Source organism: Gopherus flavomarginatus, chromosome 11 (genome assembly GCF_025201925.1).
Source record: "Gopherus flavomarginatus isolate rGopFla2 chromosome 11, rGopFla2.mat.asm, whole genome shotgun sequence".
NCBI classification, from domain to species: domain Eukaryota; kingdom Metazoa; phylum Chordata; order Testudines; family Testudinidae; genus Gopherus; species Gopherus flavomarginatus.
Window position 1 is genome coordinate 4,551,987 of NC_066627.1, and position 19,091 is coordinate 4,571,077.

Here is a 19,091-nt window from a genome sequence, read left to right on the forward strand (position 1 = left end):
CCGGTGCCCCTCACTCCCGACCCGCAGCCCCTGCCCCCCACCCTGCCGGTGCCCCTCACTCCCGCCCCGCAGCCCGGCTCGGCGTGTCCGGGGCGCCCCCTGGCGGCCTTCGAGGCTTCGGGGCCACGTGATTTCTGGGAAAAGGAGCGAGCGGCGGAGAATCGCCCGGGGCGGGGCAGGGGGGCCGGGCGGACGGACCGGACAGACGCGCTGCGCAGGCCGGGAGGTGAGCTCGGGCCGGGGGCGCGGGGGCAGGTCCGACCGGCCCCCCCGAGAGACGGGGGCGGGGGATTCGGGGTGACTGGGGGGTGAATCAGGCTAAGCTGGGGTGAATTGAAAACAGAACTGGGGGCTCGCTGGGCGCAGTGGGGCATCGTGGGGTGCAGGGGGCTCGCTGGGAGCAAGGGGGCGCGCTGGGAGCAAGGGGGCACAAAGGGGTGCAGGGGGCGCACTGGGAGCAAAGGGGTGCAGGGGGGCGCAGGGGGACTCGCTGGGAGCAAGGGGGCACAGGGGTGCAGGGGGGCTCGCAGGGGGCACAGTGGGGTGCAGGGGGCACGCTATGGGGTGCAGGGGGTGTGCTGGGAGCAAGGGGGCACAGTGGGGTGCAGGGGGGCTCGCTGGGAGCAAGGGGGCACAGTGGGGTGCAGGGGGCACGCTATGGGGTGCAGGGGGTGCGCTGGGAGCGAAGGGGCACAGTGGGGTGCGGGGGGGGCTCGCTGGGAGCAAGGGGGCGCAGTGGGGCGCATGCTCGGGGGTTGGCGCTCTGGCAGTGCAGGGGGTTGGAGGGGTGAAAAGTCGGGGGGGTTCTGGGGGTGTCCATGGGGTGCAGCGGGGAGGGGAAGAAGCCCTAGTGGGGGTTGAAGTTGGGGGGCTGATGGGGGACGTTGGAGGAATTTCCCCCGGGGGGGGTGATCCCTGGGAGTGCCAGGGGCCCTGACCCACGCAGGGGCAGCACAGCCTGGGCGGGTGGGTGGGGGCCCCCGGTGACCCAGCCCCGCCCCGATGGTGTGGGGGGCTCCGTGGCAGGTCCGGGGTAGCTCACTCCCTCCCCCCACCCCCCAGGATGGCGTCGGGCCGGGCCCGCTCCACGCGGAAGCTGCGCCAATGGACCGTGGAGCAGGTGGAGCTCGGGCGGTTCCCGGGGCTGGTCTGGGACGACCCCCCCGCCAAGACCATGTTCCGCATCCCCTGGAAACACGCTGGCAAGCAGGACTTCCGCCATGACGAGGATGCTGCCTTCTTCAAGGTACACGCCATGGACACGCTGAGCAACATGCCAAGCACACGCTGAAGCTATACTAGCAACATGACACACACACTAAAGAGATGCTAAGCACATGCTAAAGATACAGTAGCAACATGCAACACCCATGCCAAAGACACAGCAAATACCAACTAAGGTTCTGCTAAAACACAGCAAGGCCCCTAGCAGCACATGCTATTAACATGCAAAGTACATGCTCAGCACATGCTAACCATATGCCAAGGAGACAGCATGTGCCTGCTAAAGCCACAGGTGGGATCATGCTAAGGCCACATGTGGGATGGGGACATGCTAAGGGCACATGGCAGTAGAATATGCTGAGGACAAGAGGTATAGAACATGCTAAGGACACGGGATGGGACACGCTAAGGGCATGGAGTGGTGCACGCCAAGGGGCTGGGCCCCCGCTAACCCCCTGCTCGTCCCCAGGCCTGGGCAGAGTACAAGGGCAAGTACCGGCCGGGCGAGCGGCTGGACCCGGCGGGCTGGAAGACCCGCCTGCGCTGCGCCCTCAACAAGAGCCCTGAGTTCGAGGAGGTGCCCACGCGCTCCCAGCTCGACATCGCCGAGCCCTACAAGGTGTATCGCCTGGTGCCCCCCGCCGAGCAGCGCCCCGGTGAGCGGGGACCCCCACACGCTGTCCCAGCCCCCCCCGGGCACCCATCCCCTGCCACGGGACGCCGGCGTCTGGATAGCCCCCACACGCTGTCCCAGCACCCCCAGGCACCCATCCCCTGCCACGGGACCCCGGCGTCCGGGCAGCCCCCCACACGCTGTCCCAGCACCCCTGGATATCCATCCCCTGCCACGGGACCCCGGCGTCCGGGCAGCCCCCACACGGTGTCCCAGCCCCCCTGGGCACCCATCCCCTGCCACGGGACCCCGGCGTCCGGGCAGCCCCCACACGGTGTCCCAGCCCCCCTGGGCACCCATCCCCTGCCACGGGACCCCGGCGTCCGGGCAGCCCCCACACGGTGTCCCAGCCCCCCTGGGCACCCATCCCCTGCCACGGGACCCCGGCGTCCGGGCAGACCCCACACGGTGTCCCAGCCCCCCTGGGCACCCATCCCCTGCCACGGGACCCCGGCGTCTGGGCAGCCCCCACACGGTGTCCCAGCCCCCCTGGGCACCCATCCCCTGCCACGGGACCCCGGCGTCTGGGCAGCCCCCACACGGTGTCCCAGCCCCCCTGGGCACCCATCCCCTGCCACGGGACCCCGGCGTCTGGGCAGCCCCCACACGGTGTCCCAGCCCCCCAGGCACCCATCCCCTGCCATGGGACCCCGGTGTCCGTGCAGCCCCCACACGGTGTCCCAGCCGCCCCGGGCACCCATCCCCTGCCACGGGAGCCCAGCGTCCGGGCAGCGCCCACACGCTGTCCCAGCCCCCCCAGGTACCCCATACCCTGCAACGGGACCCCGGCATCCGGGCAGCCCCCACACATTGTCCCAGCCCCCCCCGGGCACCCATCCCCTGCCACGGTACCCCGGCGTCCGGGCAGCCCCCACACGCTATCCCAGCCCCCCTGGGCACCCATCCCCTGCCACGGTACCCCGGCGTCCGGGCAGCCCCCACACGCTATCCCAGCCCCCCTGGGCACCCCATCCCCTGCCACAGAATCCCGGTCTCCAGGCAGCCCCCACACGGTGTCCCAGCCCCCCTGGGCACCCATCCCCTGCCACAGAACCCTGGTGTCCGGGCAGCCCCCACACAATATCCCAGCTCTCCCGGGTACCCCATCCCCTGCCACAGAACCCCGGTGTCCGGGCAGCCCCCACACAATATCCCAGCTCTCCCGGGTACCCCGTCCCCTGCCACAGAACCCCGGTGTCTGGGCAGCCCCCACACGGTGTCCCAGCCCCCCTGGGCACCCATCCCCTGCCACGGGACCCCGGCGTCCGGGCAGACCCCACACGGTGTCCCAGCCCCCCTGGGCACCCATCCCCTGCCACAGAACCCTGGTGTCCGGGCAGCCCCCACACAATATCCCAGCTCTCCCGGGTACCCCATCCCCTGCCACAGAACCCCGGTGTCCGGGCAGCCCCCACACAATATCCCAGCTCTCCCGGGTACCCCGTCCCCTGCCACAGAACCCCGGTGTCTGGGCAGCCCCCACACGGTGTCCCAGCCCCCCTGGGCACCCATCCCCTGCCACGGGACCCCAGCGTCCGGGCAGCCCCCACACGGTGTCCCAGCCCCCCTGGGCACCCATCCCCTGCCACGGGACCCCGGCGTCCGGGCAGCCCCCACACGGTGTCCCAGCCCCCCTGGGCACCCATCCCCTGCCACGGGACCCCGGCGTCCGGGCAGCCCCCACACGGTGTCCCAGCCCCCCTGGGCACCCATCCCCTGCCACGGGACCCCGGCGTCTGGGCAGCCCCCACACGGTGTCCCAGCCCCCCTGGGCACCCATCCCCTGCCACGGGACCCCGGCGTCTGGGCAGCCCCCACACGGTGTCCCAGCCCCCCGGGCACCCATCCCCTGCCATGGGACCCCGGTGTCCGTGCAGCCCCCACACGGTGTCCCAGCCTTCCGGGCACCCATCCCCTGCCACGGGAGCCCAGCGTCCGGGCAGCCCCCACACGCTGTCCCAGCCCCCCCAGGTACCCCATACCCTGCAACGGGACCCCGGCATCCGGGCAGCCCCCACACATTGTCCCAGCCCCCCCCGGGCACCCATCCCCTGCCACGGTACCCCGGCGTCCGGGCAGCCCCCACACGCTATCCCAGCCCCCCTGGGCACCCATCCCCTGCCACGGTACCCCGGCGTCCGGGCAGCCCCCACACGCTATCCCAGCCCCCCTGGGCACCCCATCCCCTGCCACAGAATCCCGGTCTCCAGGCAGCCCCCACACGGTGTCCCAGCCCCCCTGGGCACCTGTCCCCTGCCACGGGACCCCGGCGTCCGGGCAACCCCCACACGGTGTCCCAGCCCCCCTGGGCACCTATCCCCTGCCACAGAACCCTGGCGTCCGGGCAGCCCCCACACGATGTCCCAGCCCTCCCGGGCACCCCATCCCCTGCCACGGGACCCCAGCGTCCGGGCGGCCCCCACATGGTGTCCCAGCCCTCCCGGGCACCCCATCCCCTGCTACGGGACCCCAGCGTCCGGGCGGCCCCCACATGGTATCTCAGCCCTCCCGGGAACCCATCCCCAGTCACAGGATCCCGGCATCTGGGCAGTCCACACAGTGTCACAGCCCCCCCCCGGGCACCCATCCCCTGCCACAGAACCCTGGTGTCCGGGCAGCCCCCACACAATATCCCAGCTCTCCCGGGTACCCCATCCCCTGCCACAGAACCCCGGTGTCCGGGCAGTCCCCACACAATATCCCAGCTCTCCCGGGTACCCCATCCCCTGTCACAGGACCCCGGTGTCCGGGCAGCCCCCACACGGCGTCCCAGCCCTCCCGGGCACCCCCATCCCTTGTCACGGGACCCGGGCAGCCCCTGCACAGTGTCACAGCCTCCCAGGGACCCGGCATCCAGGCACCCCCTTGTCCTATGTCACAGCCCCCCAGGGACCCTGGAATCCCTGTTTTCCCTGCTTAAGGGCCCCTCTTGTTCCCCCCAGCTAAGCTGCCAGCTCGGAGGGTCCCCCAGCAGGGGAAGAAGGAGCCCCCCGACTCCTCCTCGGAGGGGGATGAGGTGCAGACCAGCGGGGGGACTGCCCAGGCCCCCCTCACCTTGGATATGGTCAGCATGGTGAGTGTGGGGGCTGGGGGAGGTCAGGAGGTGTCTGCGGAGGCTGGGGGGGAGCAGGATGTGTCTCCAGGGGGCTGGCCCCCCATCTCATTCTCTGCCCACCCCAGGAGGTGACGTCAGAGTCGGAGCCCACGGCCGGCGCCTCCCAGAGTTCGGATGATTCTGGCATCGAGACCAGCAAGTGCAGCCCTGACACCGGGGTCCCATGTAAGAGTTGGGGGGATCAGGGCAGGGGGTCAGTCTGCACTTGGGGGCAAGGCAGAGGGTCAGGGCAGGGGGGATCAATGGGGTTTTGGGGGTCAGGGCAGGGGGGATCAATGGGGTGTTGGGGGTCAGGGCAGGGGGATCAATGGGGTGTTGGGGCAGAGCGGGGGGTCAGTGAGGTGTTGGGGGCAGAGTGGGGGGCAAGCGGGCAGTTGGGGGTCAGAATGGGGGATCAGTGGGCTGGTAGGGGCAGAGCGGGGGTCATTGGGGGTGTTGTGGGCAGAGCAGGGGGTGAGTGGGCAGTTGGGGGACAGGGCAGGGCGATCTGTGGGGAGTTGGAAGCAGGGTAGGGGGTCAGTGGGGTGTTGGGGCAGAGCAGGGGGTCAGTGGGGGTGTTGGGAGCAGAGTGGGGGGTGAGCGGGCAGTTGGGGGTCAGGATGGGGGGATCAGTGGGGTGTTGGGGGCAGAGTGGGGGGTGAGTGGGCAGTTGGGGGTCAGAATGAGGGGATCAGTGGGGTGTTGGGGGCAGAGCGGGGGAATCAGTGGGGTGATGGGGGCAGAGCGGGGGGTGAGTGGGCAGTTGGGGGTCTGGAGGGGGGATCAGTGAGGTGTTGGGGGCAGAGAGGGGGCAAGTGGGGAGTTGGGGGTCAGGATGGGGGATCAGTGGGGTGATGGGGGTCAGGACGAGGGCGTCAGTCCATGACTCAGGCCCTGTTTCTCCCACAGCCCCAGATCTGAATGAGATCGTCATTAACGTCACGCTGGAGTCAGGGGCCCTCCTGCCCCCCACGGATGGTGAGACCAGACCTCCCCACCCCACAGCCCCCCACCCTGCCACCCCATAACCCCGTCCCCCACCTACCTCCCCTGCAACGCGTCCTCCCCACCTCCTCCCTGCCCCATATACCCCACAGCCCCCCACCCTGCCACCCCATAACCCCGTCCCCCATCTCCTACCTCCCCGACAACGCGTCCTCCCCACCTCCTCCCTGCCCCACAGCCCCCCACCCTGCCACCCCATAACCCCGTCCCCCACCTACCTCCCCCGCAACGCGTCCTCCCCACCTCCTCCCTGCCCCACACACCCCACAGCCCCCCACCTGCCACCCCATAACCCCGTCCCCCACCTACCTCCCCCACAACGCATCCTCCCCACCTCCTCCCTGCCCCACACACCCCACACCGCCACCCTGCCACCCCATAATCCCGTCGCCCACCTCATACCTCCCCCACAACCTGTCCTCCCCACCTCCTCCCTGCCCCACACACACCACAGCCCCCTACCCTGCCACCCCATAACCCCGTCCCCCATCTCCTACCTCCCCCACAACCCATCCTCCCTACCTCCTCCCTGCCCCATATACCCCACAGCTCCCCACTCTGCCACCCCATAACCCCATCCCCCACCTCATACCCCATACCTCCCCCACAACCTGTCCTCCCCACCTCCTCCCTGTCCCCCACACCCTGTCCCCCACACCACCATCTTCCTTCCACCACCCCACAGCCCCTATAGCCTCTCTGCCCCATATCTCCCATAATCTCCTTCCTGTGCCCCAAACCCACATGCCTTCTGCCCCATCCATCCCATAATTCCCTCCTCTGCCCCACACCTCCCATTCCCTTTGTGCCACTCACCCCATACCATACCCCACTTCCTCTGACCCACACCCCTCAGAACCCCCTTCCTCTTCCCCACAGCCCCCATAGCCCCCGTCTCTCTCTCTCCACAGACTACTCGGTGCTGCTGTCCCTGTGGTACAGTGGAGAGCTGGTGTGGCAGCAGCGGCTGCCCCATGGCGATTTCCTGGTGACCCCCACACCCGCGCCTGTGCCCCACGCCCCCAGCTTTATGCAGCGGGTGCTGCTGCCCCCCGCCGAAGGGGTGCAGGACCCCCACAAGCGCCAGGCCACGCAAGAGCTGCTGGGGGCGCTGGCCAAGGGGGTGATGGTGGCCAGTGCCCCCCAAGGGCTCTTCGTCCGGCGCCGCTGTCGGGGCCGGGTGTACTGGAGGGGCTCCGGGACACCCCCCACCACCCCCAGCAAGCTGGAGAGAGATGAAGTCATGCAGGTGTTCAGTGGGGCAGCCTTCCGCCAAGGTGAGTGGGGCAGCCCCTAACTCCCTGTATCCGCCGCTCAGACCCCCAAACTCCATATCCCTGCTTGGACCCCAAATTTCCCTTCTTGGACCCCCGACCCTCAGTATCCCCCGCTCAGACCCCCAACCCCCATTTCCTCGCTTAGACCCCAAATGTTCCCACTCGGACTCCTGACCCCCATATCCCTACTCAGACTCCAAATTTTCCTGCTCGGACCCCCAAACTCCATATCCGCTCGGACCTCAAATTTTCCCACTCACCCCTGACCTCCATATCCCTGTTCAGACCCCCCCATCCCTCATATTCCCACTCAGACCCTGAATTTCCCCACTCGGACCCCTGACCCCCATATCCCCACTTGGAGCCCAAGACGAGGAGGAGGAGGAGGAGCAACGGGGGGGTGAGGTCAGGTCGCTGGACGCTGGCAGTCTGCTTTGGGGCACTGGCAGAGGGGGAGTCCAGGCCGTCTGGCCCAGGACTCCCCGAGATGGACTCGGCTGAAAGTCACTGATCTCTGTGCTGACAAGCTCTGTTCTACGCTGTGTTCCTGTCGACTGAGAAACCTTCTGTTTTACGCTGGCTGAGAGTCACATCTGGCTGCGGAGTTGGGGGGCAGGGCCCTCTGGCTCCCCAGGAACCCCCGGGGGGACTCGCTGCAGGACGCACCCAGGGGGACGGGGACGCTGGATGCTCTGGGGTCAGGCTCAGGAAGGGGGAAGCCCGGGAGCCAGGCTGCTCCGAGAGGAGAATCCCCCGAGTCCCGGCTGGCTGCATGGGGAGCAGCTCCCGAGCATCCCCCGGGGACTCTGGGACAGCTGGTGGCAGAGGTGGGATAAACTGCACCCCGGGGACAGAGCATCCTGCTGGGTCTGGGGAGCAGTAAAACAGAAGGTTTAGCAGTCAACAGGAACACAGCGTAGAACGGAGCTTGTTAGCACAGAGATCAGTGACTGTCAGCCGAGTCCATCTTGGGGAGTCCTGGACTAGGGGGCCTGGACTCCCCCTCAGCAGACTGCCAGCTTCCCACAACCCAACCTCAGACACCGCCATGGAGCTATACCTGTCTCCTAGAGCTGGAGGGGACCCCGAAAGCTCATCGACTCCAGCCCCTGCCTTCCCTAGCAGGGCCAAGTACTGATTTTGCCCCAGATCCCTAAGTGGCCCCCTCAAGGATTGAACTCACAACCCTGGGTTTAGCAGGACAGTGCTCAAACCACTGGGCTACCCCCATATGGGCACCAGCCATAGCATAAGTGCAGGCAGCTGGGGCAGCCTCACCTGCCCCAGAGGTCTCAGCCAAAGTCTCACACACTTGATCCCACCATCGAGGTATTGGTGCAGCACACAGGGAAACTGAGGCACACACTGTACTCTTGCAGAACAGTAAAACTCACATACAACTTAACAAGGGAAAGACCCCCATGGCCAACTCTGACCCCACATCCCCCCATAATGACCCCCAAGCCCTCCTGCTGTGACCCCCATGGCCAACTCTGACCCCACATCCTCCCATAATGACCCCCAAGCCTCCCTGCTCTGACCCCCATGGCCAACTCTGACCCCACGTCCCCCCATAATGACCCCCAAGCCTCCCTGCTGTGACCCCCATGGCCAACTCTGACCCCACATCCTCCCATAATGACCCCCAAGCCTCCCTGCTGTGGCCCCATGGCCAACTCTGACCTCACATCCTTCCATAATGATGCCCAAGCCTCCCTGCTGTGACCCCCATGGCCAACTCTGACCCCACATCCCCCCATAATGACCCCCAAGCCCTCCTGCTGTGACCCCCATGGCCCACTCTGACACCACATGCCCCCATAGTGACTCGCAGGCCCCCCTGCTATGAGCCCCCCCCCCCCCCCAGTCCTGATCCACCTTTGGTCTGACCCCTGAATCTCCCTCATTGGGACCTCAAACTCCCTGTCCCCTTATAGCGAACCCTAGTCCCCACACTGCAGCCCTACTGCAACCCCTTGTGTCCCCCTGCTGCAACCTCTGAATCGCCCCCCTTGTGCTCCCCAACCCCCCCTGAGTGCCCCCCCCAAATCTCCTCTGCTGTGCCCCCAAATCTCCTCTGCTGTGCCCCTGAGTCCCCCTCTGACTCACCCAGAGCCGGGCCCGCGCTAACCCTGCCCCCCGGCACTCTCCCCACAGCGCTGCAGCTGTACCGGCAGGGCCTGGGCACCCAGCCAGAGCCCCACGTCACCCTATGCCTGGGCGAGGAGCTAGGCCAGCAGGACGGCCCCGCGGACAAGCTCATCATCATCCAGGTGGGCAGCCAGGGGGCAGTGATGCATTTTGGGATGGTGGAGTAGAGGTGCATTGTGGGTGGCAGTGAGGGGGCAAAGTCCATTGTGGGATGGTGAATTATGGGATGGTGAGGGTACGAGGTGGCAATGGTGCATTGTGAGATGATGTGTGGGAGCAGTGGTCTATTGTGGGAGGGTGCAGGGAGAGCTGAGGTGCATTGTGGGATGGTGGGGGGCAGCCATGCCCTAACGCTCTCCCTGCCCCCTACAGATGGAGCAAGCCTTTGCCCGGAAGCTGCTGGACATGCCCGAGGTGGAGATGGCGTCCGTCTGCCTCCTCTCCCTGGAGCCCTCCTGTCTCTTCAGCCCAATCTGAGGGGACCCAAGATGCTCCAGACCCTGCCATTGCCTCAATTTAGGGGGCCAGGGGTGGAACTTCCTTCCTTGTCCCATTCGGGACAGGTACTTTCTGTACTTAGAAGTCATGCCCCCCAACATGCTTCCTGTTTTGTCCGTTATATGGGAAGAGATTTCCTGGCTTGTGGAACATGATGGGGCAGGATATTGCGTCTCACCTGTTTCATTGAGGTGGGACTTCCTCTTTTGCTCACTGTCTGTAGGAGGGACTTCCTGGGGTTGGACACCACTGTCAAACACACTTCCTGACTTGGTGCATGCTCAGGGAAGCAGTTCCTGGAGGACTGGAACCTGTTGGAGGCTGGCCTTCCGATATGTCCATTGTGTAAGGGTGGGACTTCCTGTCTTGCCTCATGTAGAGCTGGGAGGGACCACCAGGGATTTGGATTGTGTAAGGGTGGAACTTCCTGGCTTGACCAGTGCGTAGGGGGTGGGATATCCTGTTTTGCACATTGTTCGGGAGGGAGCTCCTGGCATTTCGAATGTGTAGCGGTAGGACTTCCTATTGTACAGAGGCAGGACATCCTGTCTTGGCCCTGGCAGTGCCGGAACGTCCTGTAGTAAACGTAGAGGCAAGACCTTCTAGTTTTACGTCCCTCTCTCCAGGATAGAAGGAAGCTTCTCCAGTTTGTAGAAACTTTTATATGCCAAAGGCCCTCCTGACCTCCGGCAACATTGTTTCTGCCCCCCACCCCTTACAGCCACAGCTAGGACCTTAAGCTTGGGTCCCTTTGCACTTTATCCCTAACTGCAAGAAACTTTATGAACTGTGTCTTGTGTTTTTAAATAAAGTTTTATTTGATCTAGCCGCCAGAAACTCTGTCTCATTTATATACTAATTACGTGCCTTATTATTATACATTATTGTGATGTATTACTTCATTTCTTGTGAACATTACTCATTAATATTTCTTACCTGTTGTTATCAACAATATTAGTGGTTAATACATATTGATTTATTGTATGTTTAGTCACTAGCTTCTGTTAGCAATTATTAATTGTCAGCGATATCAGTTTTTAATATGGATTAATCTAGTGTAGATTTGGTCTTGAGTCAATATTAATGATCAACAATATTAGGTGTTAATATATATTAGTCTACTGTAGATTTGCTTATTCAATATTAAATATAAAAATATTAGAGGTTAATATATATTAATTGTGTGTATATTTTGCCATTAGCCAATATCAGTTCTCAATGATATTAGAGGCTAATATATTTTAATTTGTTGTATATTTAGTGGTTAATATATTTTCTATCATCAGTCTCAGTTATCAATCTCTTTTATATCCATTATTAAATATTACTGTGGTGTAAGTATCAGCCACTAACCTTCATTCTTCTTTATTTCAGGGTTAGCAATTACTGTGGTTTATAGCCATGGTTATATGGTATTAATTTGTAAGTCATTAACTTTTATTAGTGACAGTGGTTTACATAGCTATGCAGTAAGTCATCATAAGACAGCGGCGAGGGGTGCAGAAAAGCCCCCTGAAAGTGATCTCAGGACCCGATGGGGGGCAGCTGCCGGGGCTCAGAGGGTTACGGCCAGGAAAAGGAAGAGGTTCCATGACAGAGGATTACAGCCAGAGACATTCACATGGGGAATATGGCACTGGGTATCGGCACTCGGGTGTGTATGGCCATTGGCACTGGGATTGACGGGGGGGGCATTGGTATCAGGAATTGATGGTGAGTCTGTTGGCACGGGGAGGGTGTTAGCACTGGGGATTGACATGGGACATTGGTACCAGTGATTGACACGGGGTGGCCATTCGCACCAGGGATCGATGCGGGGGTGGCATTGGCAGCGGGGATTGACACGGGGGAGCCATTGGCACTGCAGCGGGGATGGAGACGGGAGGAGCCGTTGGTACTAGGGATGGACATGGAGGAGCCGTTGGCAGCGGGGATGGAGACGGGGGCGTTGGCACTGCAGCGGGGATGGAGACGGGGGCGTTGGCACTGCAGCGGGGATGGAGACGGGGGGGCGTTGGCACTGCAGCGGCTATGGAGACGGGGAGCCATTGGTACTGGGGATGAACATGGGGGAGCCGTTGGCAGAGGGGATGGAGACGGGGGCGTTGGCACTGCAGCGGGGATGGAGACGGGAGGAGCCGTTGGTACTAGGGATGGACATGGAGGAGCCGTTGGCAGCAGGGATGGAGACGGGGGCGTTGGCACTGCAGCGGGGATAGAGACGGGGGGGGCGTTGGCACTGCAGCGGGGATGGAGACGGGAGGAGGCGTTGGTACTAGGGATGGACATGGAGGAGCCGTTGGCAGCGCGGATGGAGACGGGGGCATTGGCACTGCAGCGGGGATGGAGACGAGGGGGCGTTGGCACTGCAGCGGCTATGGAGACGGGGAGCCATTGGTACTGGGGATGGACATGGGGGAGCCGTTGGCAGAGGGGATGGAGATGGGGGATGTTGTTACTGGGGATGGACATGAGAGGACGTTGGTACTGTAGCGGGGGCAGACTCAGGGGTGTTGGTACTGGGGATGGACACGGGGTCGTTGGCAGTGGGGATGGACATGAGGGGACGTTGGTACTGTAGCGGGGGCAGACTCGGGTGTTGGTACTGGGGATGGACACGGGGGCGTTGGCAGTGGGGATGGACATGAGAGGACGTTGGTACTGTAGCGGGGGCAGACTCAAGGGGTGTTGGTACTGGGGATGGACACGGAGGGCATTGGCAATGGGGATGGACACGGGGGACGTTGACATCGGGGATGGACATGGGGTGTTGGTACTGTAGCGGGGGAGACTCGGGGGTGTTGGTACTGGGGATGGACATAGAGCTGTTGGCAGCGGGAATGGACATGGGGGGCGTTGGTACTCAGGATGGACATGGGGCATTGGCATCAGGGATGGACATGGGGGGTGTTGGTACTGTAGCGGGGGAGACTCGGGGTGCTGGTACTGGAGATGGACACGGGGGGCGTTGGCAGCAGGGATGGACACGAGGGGCTGTTGGCAGCGGGGATGGACACGGGGAGGCATTGGAACTGTAGCAGGGGCAGACTCGGGGTGCTGGTACTGGGGATGGACACAGGAGGTGTTGGCAATGGGGATGGACATGGGGGAGAGTTGGTATTGTAGCGGGGGCAGACTTGAGGGTGTTGGTACTGGGGACAGACACGGGGAGCATTGGCAGCAGGGATGGACATGGGGGTGTTGGTACTCGGGATGGACACCGGGGGAGCGTTGGTACTATAGCAGGGGCAGACTCGGGGGTGTTGGTACTTGGGATGGACACTGGGGGCCATTGGCAATGGCGATGGACAAGGGAGGGTGGCATCGGGGATGGACATGGGGGGGGCGTTGGTACTATAGCGGGGGTAGACCCGGGGGTGTTGGTACTGGGGATGAACACAGGGGGCATTGGCAGCGGGGTGGACATGGGGGGGGCGTTGGTACTATAGCGGGGGTAGACTCGGGGGTGTTGGTACTGGGGATGGACACGGGGGGCGTTGGCAGCGGGAATGGACGTGGGGGGGGCGTTGGTACTATAGCGGGGGCAGACTCGGGTGTGTTGGTACTGGGGATGGACATGGGGGCATTGGCAGTGGGGATGGACACAGGAGAGCGTTGGTACTGGGGATGGACACGGGGGGCGTTGGTACTGTAGCAGTGGCAGACTCAGGGGTGTTGGTACTGGGGATGGACACGGGGGCGTTGGCAGTGGGGATGGACATGAGGGGACGTTGGTACTGTAGCAGTGGCAGACTCAGGGGTGTTGGTACTGGGGATGGACACGGAGGCATTGGCAGTGGGGATGGACATGGGGAGGTTGGTACTGTAGCGGGGGCAGACTCAGGGTTGTTGGTACTGGGGATGGACATGGGGCCGTTGGCAGTGGGGATGGACATGGGGGGGGCGTTGGTACTCGGGATGGACATGGGGGGGCATTGGCAGCGGGAATGGACATGGGGGGGTTGGTCCTGTAGCGGGGGCAGACTCGGGGGTGCTGGTACTGGGGATGGACACGGGGGTGTTGGCAGTGGGGATGGACACGGGGGGCATTGGCAGTGGGGATGGATGCGAGGGGGCGTTGGCAATGGGGATGGACATGGGGGGTGTTGGTACTCGGGATGGACACGGGGGGCATTGGCAGTGGGGATGGACACAGGGGGGTGTTGGCAATGGGGATGGACATGGGGGGGTTGGTACTGTAGCGGGGGCAGACTCGGGGGTGTTAGTACTCTGGATGGACACGGGGGCCGTTGGCAGTAGGGATGGACATGGGGAGTGTTGGCAGCGGGGATGGACATGGGGCGGTGTTGGCACTGGGGATGGACATGGGGGGGTTGGTACTGTAGCGGGGGCAGACTCGGGGATGTTGGTACTCTTGATGGACACGGGGGCCGTTGGCAGTGGGGATGGACACGGGGGCCGTTGGCAGTGGGGATGGATGCGAGGGGGTGTTGGCAATGGGGATGGACATGGGGGGTGTTGGTACTCTGAATGGACACGGGGTCATTGGCAGTGGGGATGGACACGGGGAGCGTTGGCAGCGGGGATGGACATGGGGCGGTGTTGGCACTGGGGATGGACATGGGGGGGTTGGTACTGTAGCGGGGGCAGACTCAGGGGTGTTGCTACTCTGGATGGACACGGGAGCCGTTGGCAATGGGGATGGACATGGGGGGGTCTTGGTACTCTGGATGGACACGTGGGGCCATTGGCAGTGAGGATGGACACGGGGGGCGTTGGCAGTGGGGATGGACACGGGGGGGTTGGTACTGTAGCGGGGGCAGACTCGGGGGTGTTGGTACTCTGGATGGACACGGGGTCATTGGCAGTGGGGATGCACACGGGAGGGTGTTGGCACTGGGGATGGACATGGGGTTGGTACTGTAGCGGGAGCAGACTGGGGGGTGTTGGTACTCTGGATGGACACGGGGGCTGTTGGCAATGGGGATGGACACGGGGGAGTGTTGTTACTCGGGATGGACACGGGGGCCCTTGGCAATGGGGATGGACACGGGGGAGTGTTGGTACTCGGGATGGATACAGGGTGCCATTGGCAGTGGGGATGGACATGGTGGGGCTGGTACTGTAGCGGGGGCAGACTTGGGGGTGTTGGTACTCTAGATGGACACGGGGGCCGTTGGCGATGGGGATGGACATGGGGGGGTGTTGGTACTCTGGATGGATACAGGGTGCCATTGGCAGCGGGGATGGACACGGGGGGGCGTTGGCAGTGGGGATGGACGTGGGGGGGTTGGTACTGTAGCGGGGGCAGACTGGGGGGTGTTGGTACTCTGGATGGACACGGGGGCTGTTGGCAATGAGGATGGACTTGGGGGGGGTCTTGGTACTCTGGATGGATACAGGGGGCCACTGGCAGTGGGGATGGACACGGGGGGGTGTTGGTACTCGGGATGGACACGGGGGGCGTTGGCAGCAGGGATGGACATGGGGGGTTGGTACTGTAGCGGGGGCAGACTCGGGGGTGTTGGTACTCTGGATGGACATGGGGGGCGTTGGCAGTGGGGATGGACATGGGGGGGTTGGTACTGTAGCGGGAGCAGACTCAGGGGTGTTGGTACTCTGGATGGACATGGGGGGCGTTGGCAATGGGGATGCACACGGAGGGTGTTGGTACTCTGGATGGACACGGGGGCTGTTGGCAATGGTGATGGACTTGGGGGGGTGTTGGTACTTGGGATAGACACGGGGGGCCATTGGCAGCGGGGATGGACACGGGGGGGCATTGGCAGCAGGGATGGACATGGGGGGCGTTGGTACTCTGGATGGACATGGGGGGGTGTTGGTACTCTGGATGGACACAGGGGGCCATTGGCAGTGGGGATGCAAACGGGGGGGTTGGTACTGTAGCGGGGGCAGACTCGGGGGTGTTGGTACTCTGGATGGATTTGGGGGTGGTGTTGGTACTCTGGATGGACACAGGGGCCGTTGGCAATGGGGATGGACTTGGGGGGGGTGTTGGTACTCAGGATGGACATGGGGGGGTTGGTACTGTAGCGGGGGCAGACTCAGGGGTGTTGCTACTCTGGATGGACACGGGAGCCGTTGGCAATGGGGATGGACATGGGGGGGTCTTGGTACTCTGGATGGACACGTGGGGCCATTGGCAGTGAGGATGGACACGGGGGGCGTTGGCAGTGGGGATGGACACGGGGGGGTTGGTACTGTAGCGGGGGTAGACTCGGGGGTGTTGGTACTCTGGATGGACACGGGGGTCATTGGCAGTGGGGATGCACACGGGGGGTGTTGGTACTCGGGATGGACACGGGGGGGTTGTTACTGTAGCGGGGGCAGACTCGGGGGTGTTGGTACTCTGGATGGACATGGGGGGCGTTGGCAATGGGGATGCACACAGGGGGGTGTTGGTACTCTGGATGGACAAGGGGGGCCATTGGCAGAGGAGATGCACACGTGGGGGTGTTGGCAGCGGGGATGGACACGGGGGGGTTGGTACTGTAGCGGGGGCAGACTGGGGGGTGTTGGTACTCTGGATGGACACGGGGGGCCGTCGGCAATGGGGATGGACTTGGGGGGGGGTGTTGGTACTCTGGATGGACACGGGGGGGTTGGTACTGTAGCGGGGGCAGACTCGGGGGTGTTGGTACTCTGGATGGATTTGGGGGGGTTGGTACTCTGGATGGACACGGGGGGCCATTGGCAGCGGGGATGCACACGAGGGGGTGTTGGTACTCTGGATGGACACGAGGGGCCGTCGGCAATGGGGATGGACTTGGGGGGGTTGTTGGTACTCGGGATGGACACGGGGAGGTTGGTACTGTAGCGGGGGCAGACTCGGGGGTGTTGGTACTCTGGATGGACACGGGGGGCCATTGACAGTGGGGATGCACACGAGGGGATGTTGGTACTCTGGATGGATTTGGGGGGGTGTTGGTACTCTGGATGGACACGGGGGGCCATTGGCAGCGGGGATGCACACGAGGGGGTGTTGGTACTCGGGATGGACACGGGGGGCGTTGGCAATGGGGATGGACTTGGGGGGGTGTTGGTACTCGGGATGGACACAGGGGGCCATTGGCAGTGGGGATGCACACGGGGGGGTTGGTACTGTAGCGGGGGCAGACTCGGGGGTGTTGGTACTCTGGATGGATTTGGGGGGGTGTTGGTACTCTGGATGGACACAGGGGCCGTTGGCAATGGGGATGGACTTGGGGGGGGTGTTGGTACTCAGGATGGACATGGGGGGGTTGGTACTGTAGCAGGGGCAGACTCGGGGTGTTGGTACTCTGGATGGACACGGGGGGCCATTGACAGTGGGGATGACACGGGGGGGCGTTGGCAGTGGGGATGGACGTGGGGGGGTTGGTACTGTAGCGGGGGCAGACTCAGGGGTGTTGCTACTCTGGATGGACACGGGGGCCGTTGGCAATGGGGATGGACTTGGGGGGGGTGTTGGTACTCAGGATTGACACAGGGGGCCATTGGCAGTGGGGATGGATGCGAGGGGCTGTTGGCAATGGGGATGGACACGGGGGGGTTAGTACTGTAGCGGGGGCAGACTCGGGGTGTTGGTACTCTGGATGGACAAGGGGGGTGTTGGTACTCGGGATGGACACGGGGGGCCATTGGCAGTGGGGATGCACACGTGGGGGGGTTGGCACTGGGGATGGACATGGGGGGGTTGGTACTGTAGCGGGGGCAGACTCGGGGGTGTTGGTACTGGAGATGGACACGGGGGACGTTGGCAATGGGGATGCACACGGGGGGTGTTGGTACTCTGGATGGACACGGGGGGCCATTGGCAGCGGGAATGGACACGGGGGGGTTGGTACTGTAGCGGGGGTAGACTCGGGGGTGTTGGTACTCTGGATGGACACGGGGGTCATTGGCAGTGGGGATGCACACGGGGGGGTGTTGGTACTCGGGATGGACACGGGGGGGTTGTTACTGTAGCGGGGGCAGACTCGGGGGTGTTGGTACTCTGGATGGACATGGGGGGCGTTGGCAATGGGGATGCACACAGGGGGGTGTTGGTACTCTGGATGGACAAGGGGGGCCATTGGCAGTGGAGATGCACACGTGGGGGTGTTGGCAGCGGGGATGGACACGGGGGGGTTGGTACTGTAGCGGGGGCAGACTGGGGGGTGTTGGTACTCTGGATGGACACGGGGGGCCGTCGGCAATGGGGATGGACTTGGGGGGGGTGTTGGTACTCTGGATGGACACGGGGGTGTTGGTACTGTAGCGGGGGCAGACTCGGGGGTGTTGGTACTCTGGATGGATTTGGGGGGGTTGGTACTCTGGATGGACACGGGGGGCCATTGGCAGCGGGGATGCACACGAGGGGGTGTTGGTACTCTGGATGGACACGAGGGGCCGTCGGCAATGGGGATGGACTTGGGGGGGTTGTTGGTACTCGGGATGGACACGGGGAGGTTGGTACTGTAGCGGGGGCAGACTCGGGGGTGTTGGTACTCTGGATGGACACGGGGGGCCATTGGCAGCGGGGATGCACACGAGGGGGTGTTGGTACTCGGGATGGACACGGGGGGCGTTGGCAATGGGGATGGACTTGGGGGGGTGTTGGTACTCGGGATGGACACGGGGGTCATTGGCAATGGGGATGGACATGGGGGGGTGTTGGTACTCGGGATGGACACGGGGGGGTGTTGGTACTCTGGATGGATTTGGGGGGGGTGTTGGTACTCTGGATGGACACGGGGGTGTTGGTACTGTAGCAGGGGCAGACTCGGGGGTGTTGGTACTCTGGATGGACACGGGGGGCCATTGGCAGCCGGGATGGACACGGGGGGGGTGTTGGTACTCTGGATGGACATGTGGGGCCATTGGCAATGGGGATGGACACGGGGGAGGTGTTGGTACTCTGGATGGATTTGGGGGGGGTGTTGGTACTCTGGATGGATTTGGGGGGGGTGTTGGTAGTCTGGATGGACACGGGGGGGTGTTGGTACTCTGGATGGATTTGGGGGGGGTGTTGGTAGTCTGGATGGACACGGGGGGTGTTGGTACTCTGGATGGATTTGGGGGGGGTGTTGGTACTCGGGATGGACACGGAGGGGTTGGCACTGTAGCGGAGGCAGACTGGGGGGTGTTGGTACTCTGGATGGACACGGGGGGCCATTGGCAGCGGGGATGGACACGGGGGGGGTGTTGGTACTCTGGATGGATTTGG

At 63.7% G+C, this 19,091-nt stretch overlaps 1 protein-coding gene across 1 annotated transcript; it reads left to right on the plus strand.

The window, feature by feature from the left end:
* The first annotated feature begins 148 nt into the window (after window positions 1-148).
* Window positions 149-10,748, plus strand: IRF9 (interferon regulatory factor 9). The gene is made up of 9 exons (XM_050919063.1): window positions 149-226; window positions 1,063-1,246; window positions 1,694-1,880; window positions 4,840-4,970; window positions 5,078-5,177; window positions 5,901-5,969; window positions 6,908-7,273; window positions 9,431-9,546; window positions 9,797-10,748. Exons 2-9 carry the CDS (start codon window positions 1,064-1,066, stop codon window positions 9,899-9,901), a joined length of 1,257 nt encoding a protein of 418 aa, XP_050775020.1. The 5' UTR covers window positions 149-226; window position 1,063; the 3' UTR covers window positions 9,902-10,748.
* The last annotated feature ends 8,343 nt before the right edge of the window (window positions 10,749-19,091 follow it).

Coding starts and splice junctions, on each gene's coding strand:
- IRF9 (XM_050919063.1), top strand. CDS start 1,064: ATGGCGTCGGGCCGGGCCCGCTCCACGCGGAAGCTGCGCCAATGGACC. Junction 1,247..1,693: donor AGGATGCTGCCTTCTTCAAG/GTACACGCCATG, acceptor GCTCGTCCCCAG/GCCTGGGCAGAGTACAAGGG. Junction 1,881..4,839: donor CCCCGCCGAGCAGCGCCCCG/GTGAGCGGGGAC, acceptor TGTTCCCCCCAG/CTAAGCTGCCAGCTCGGAGG.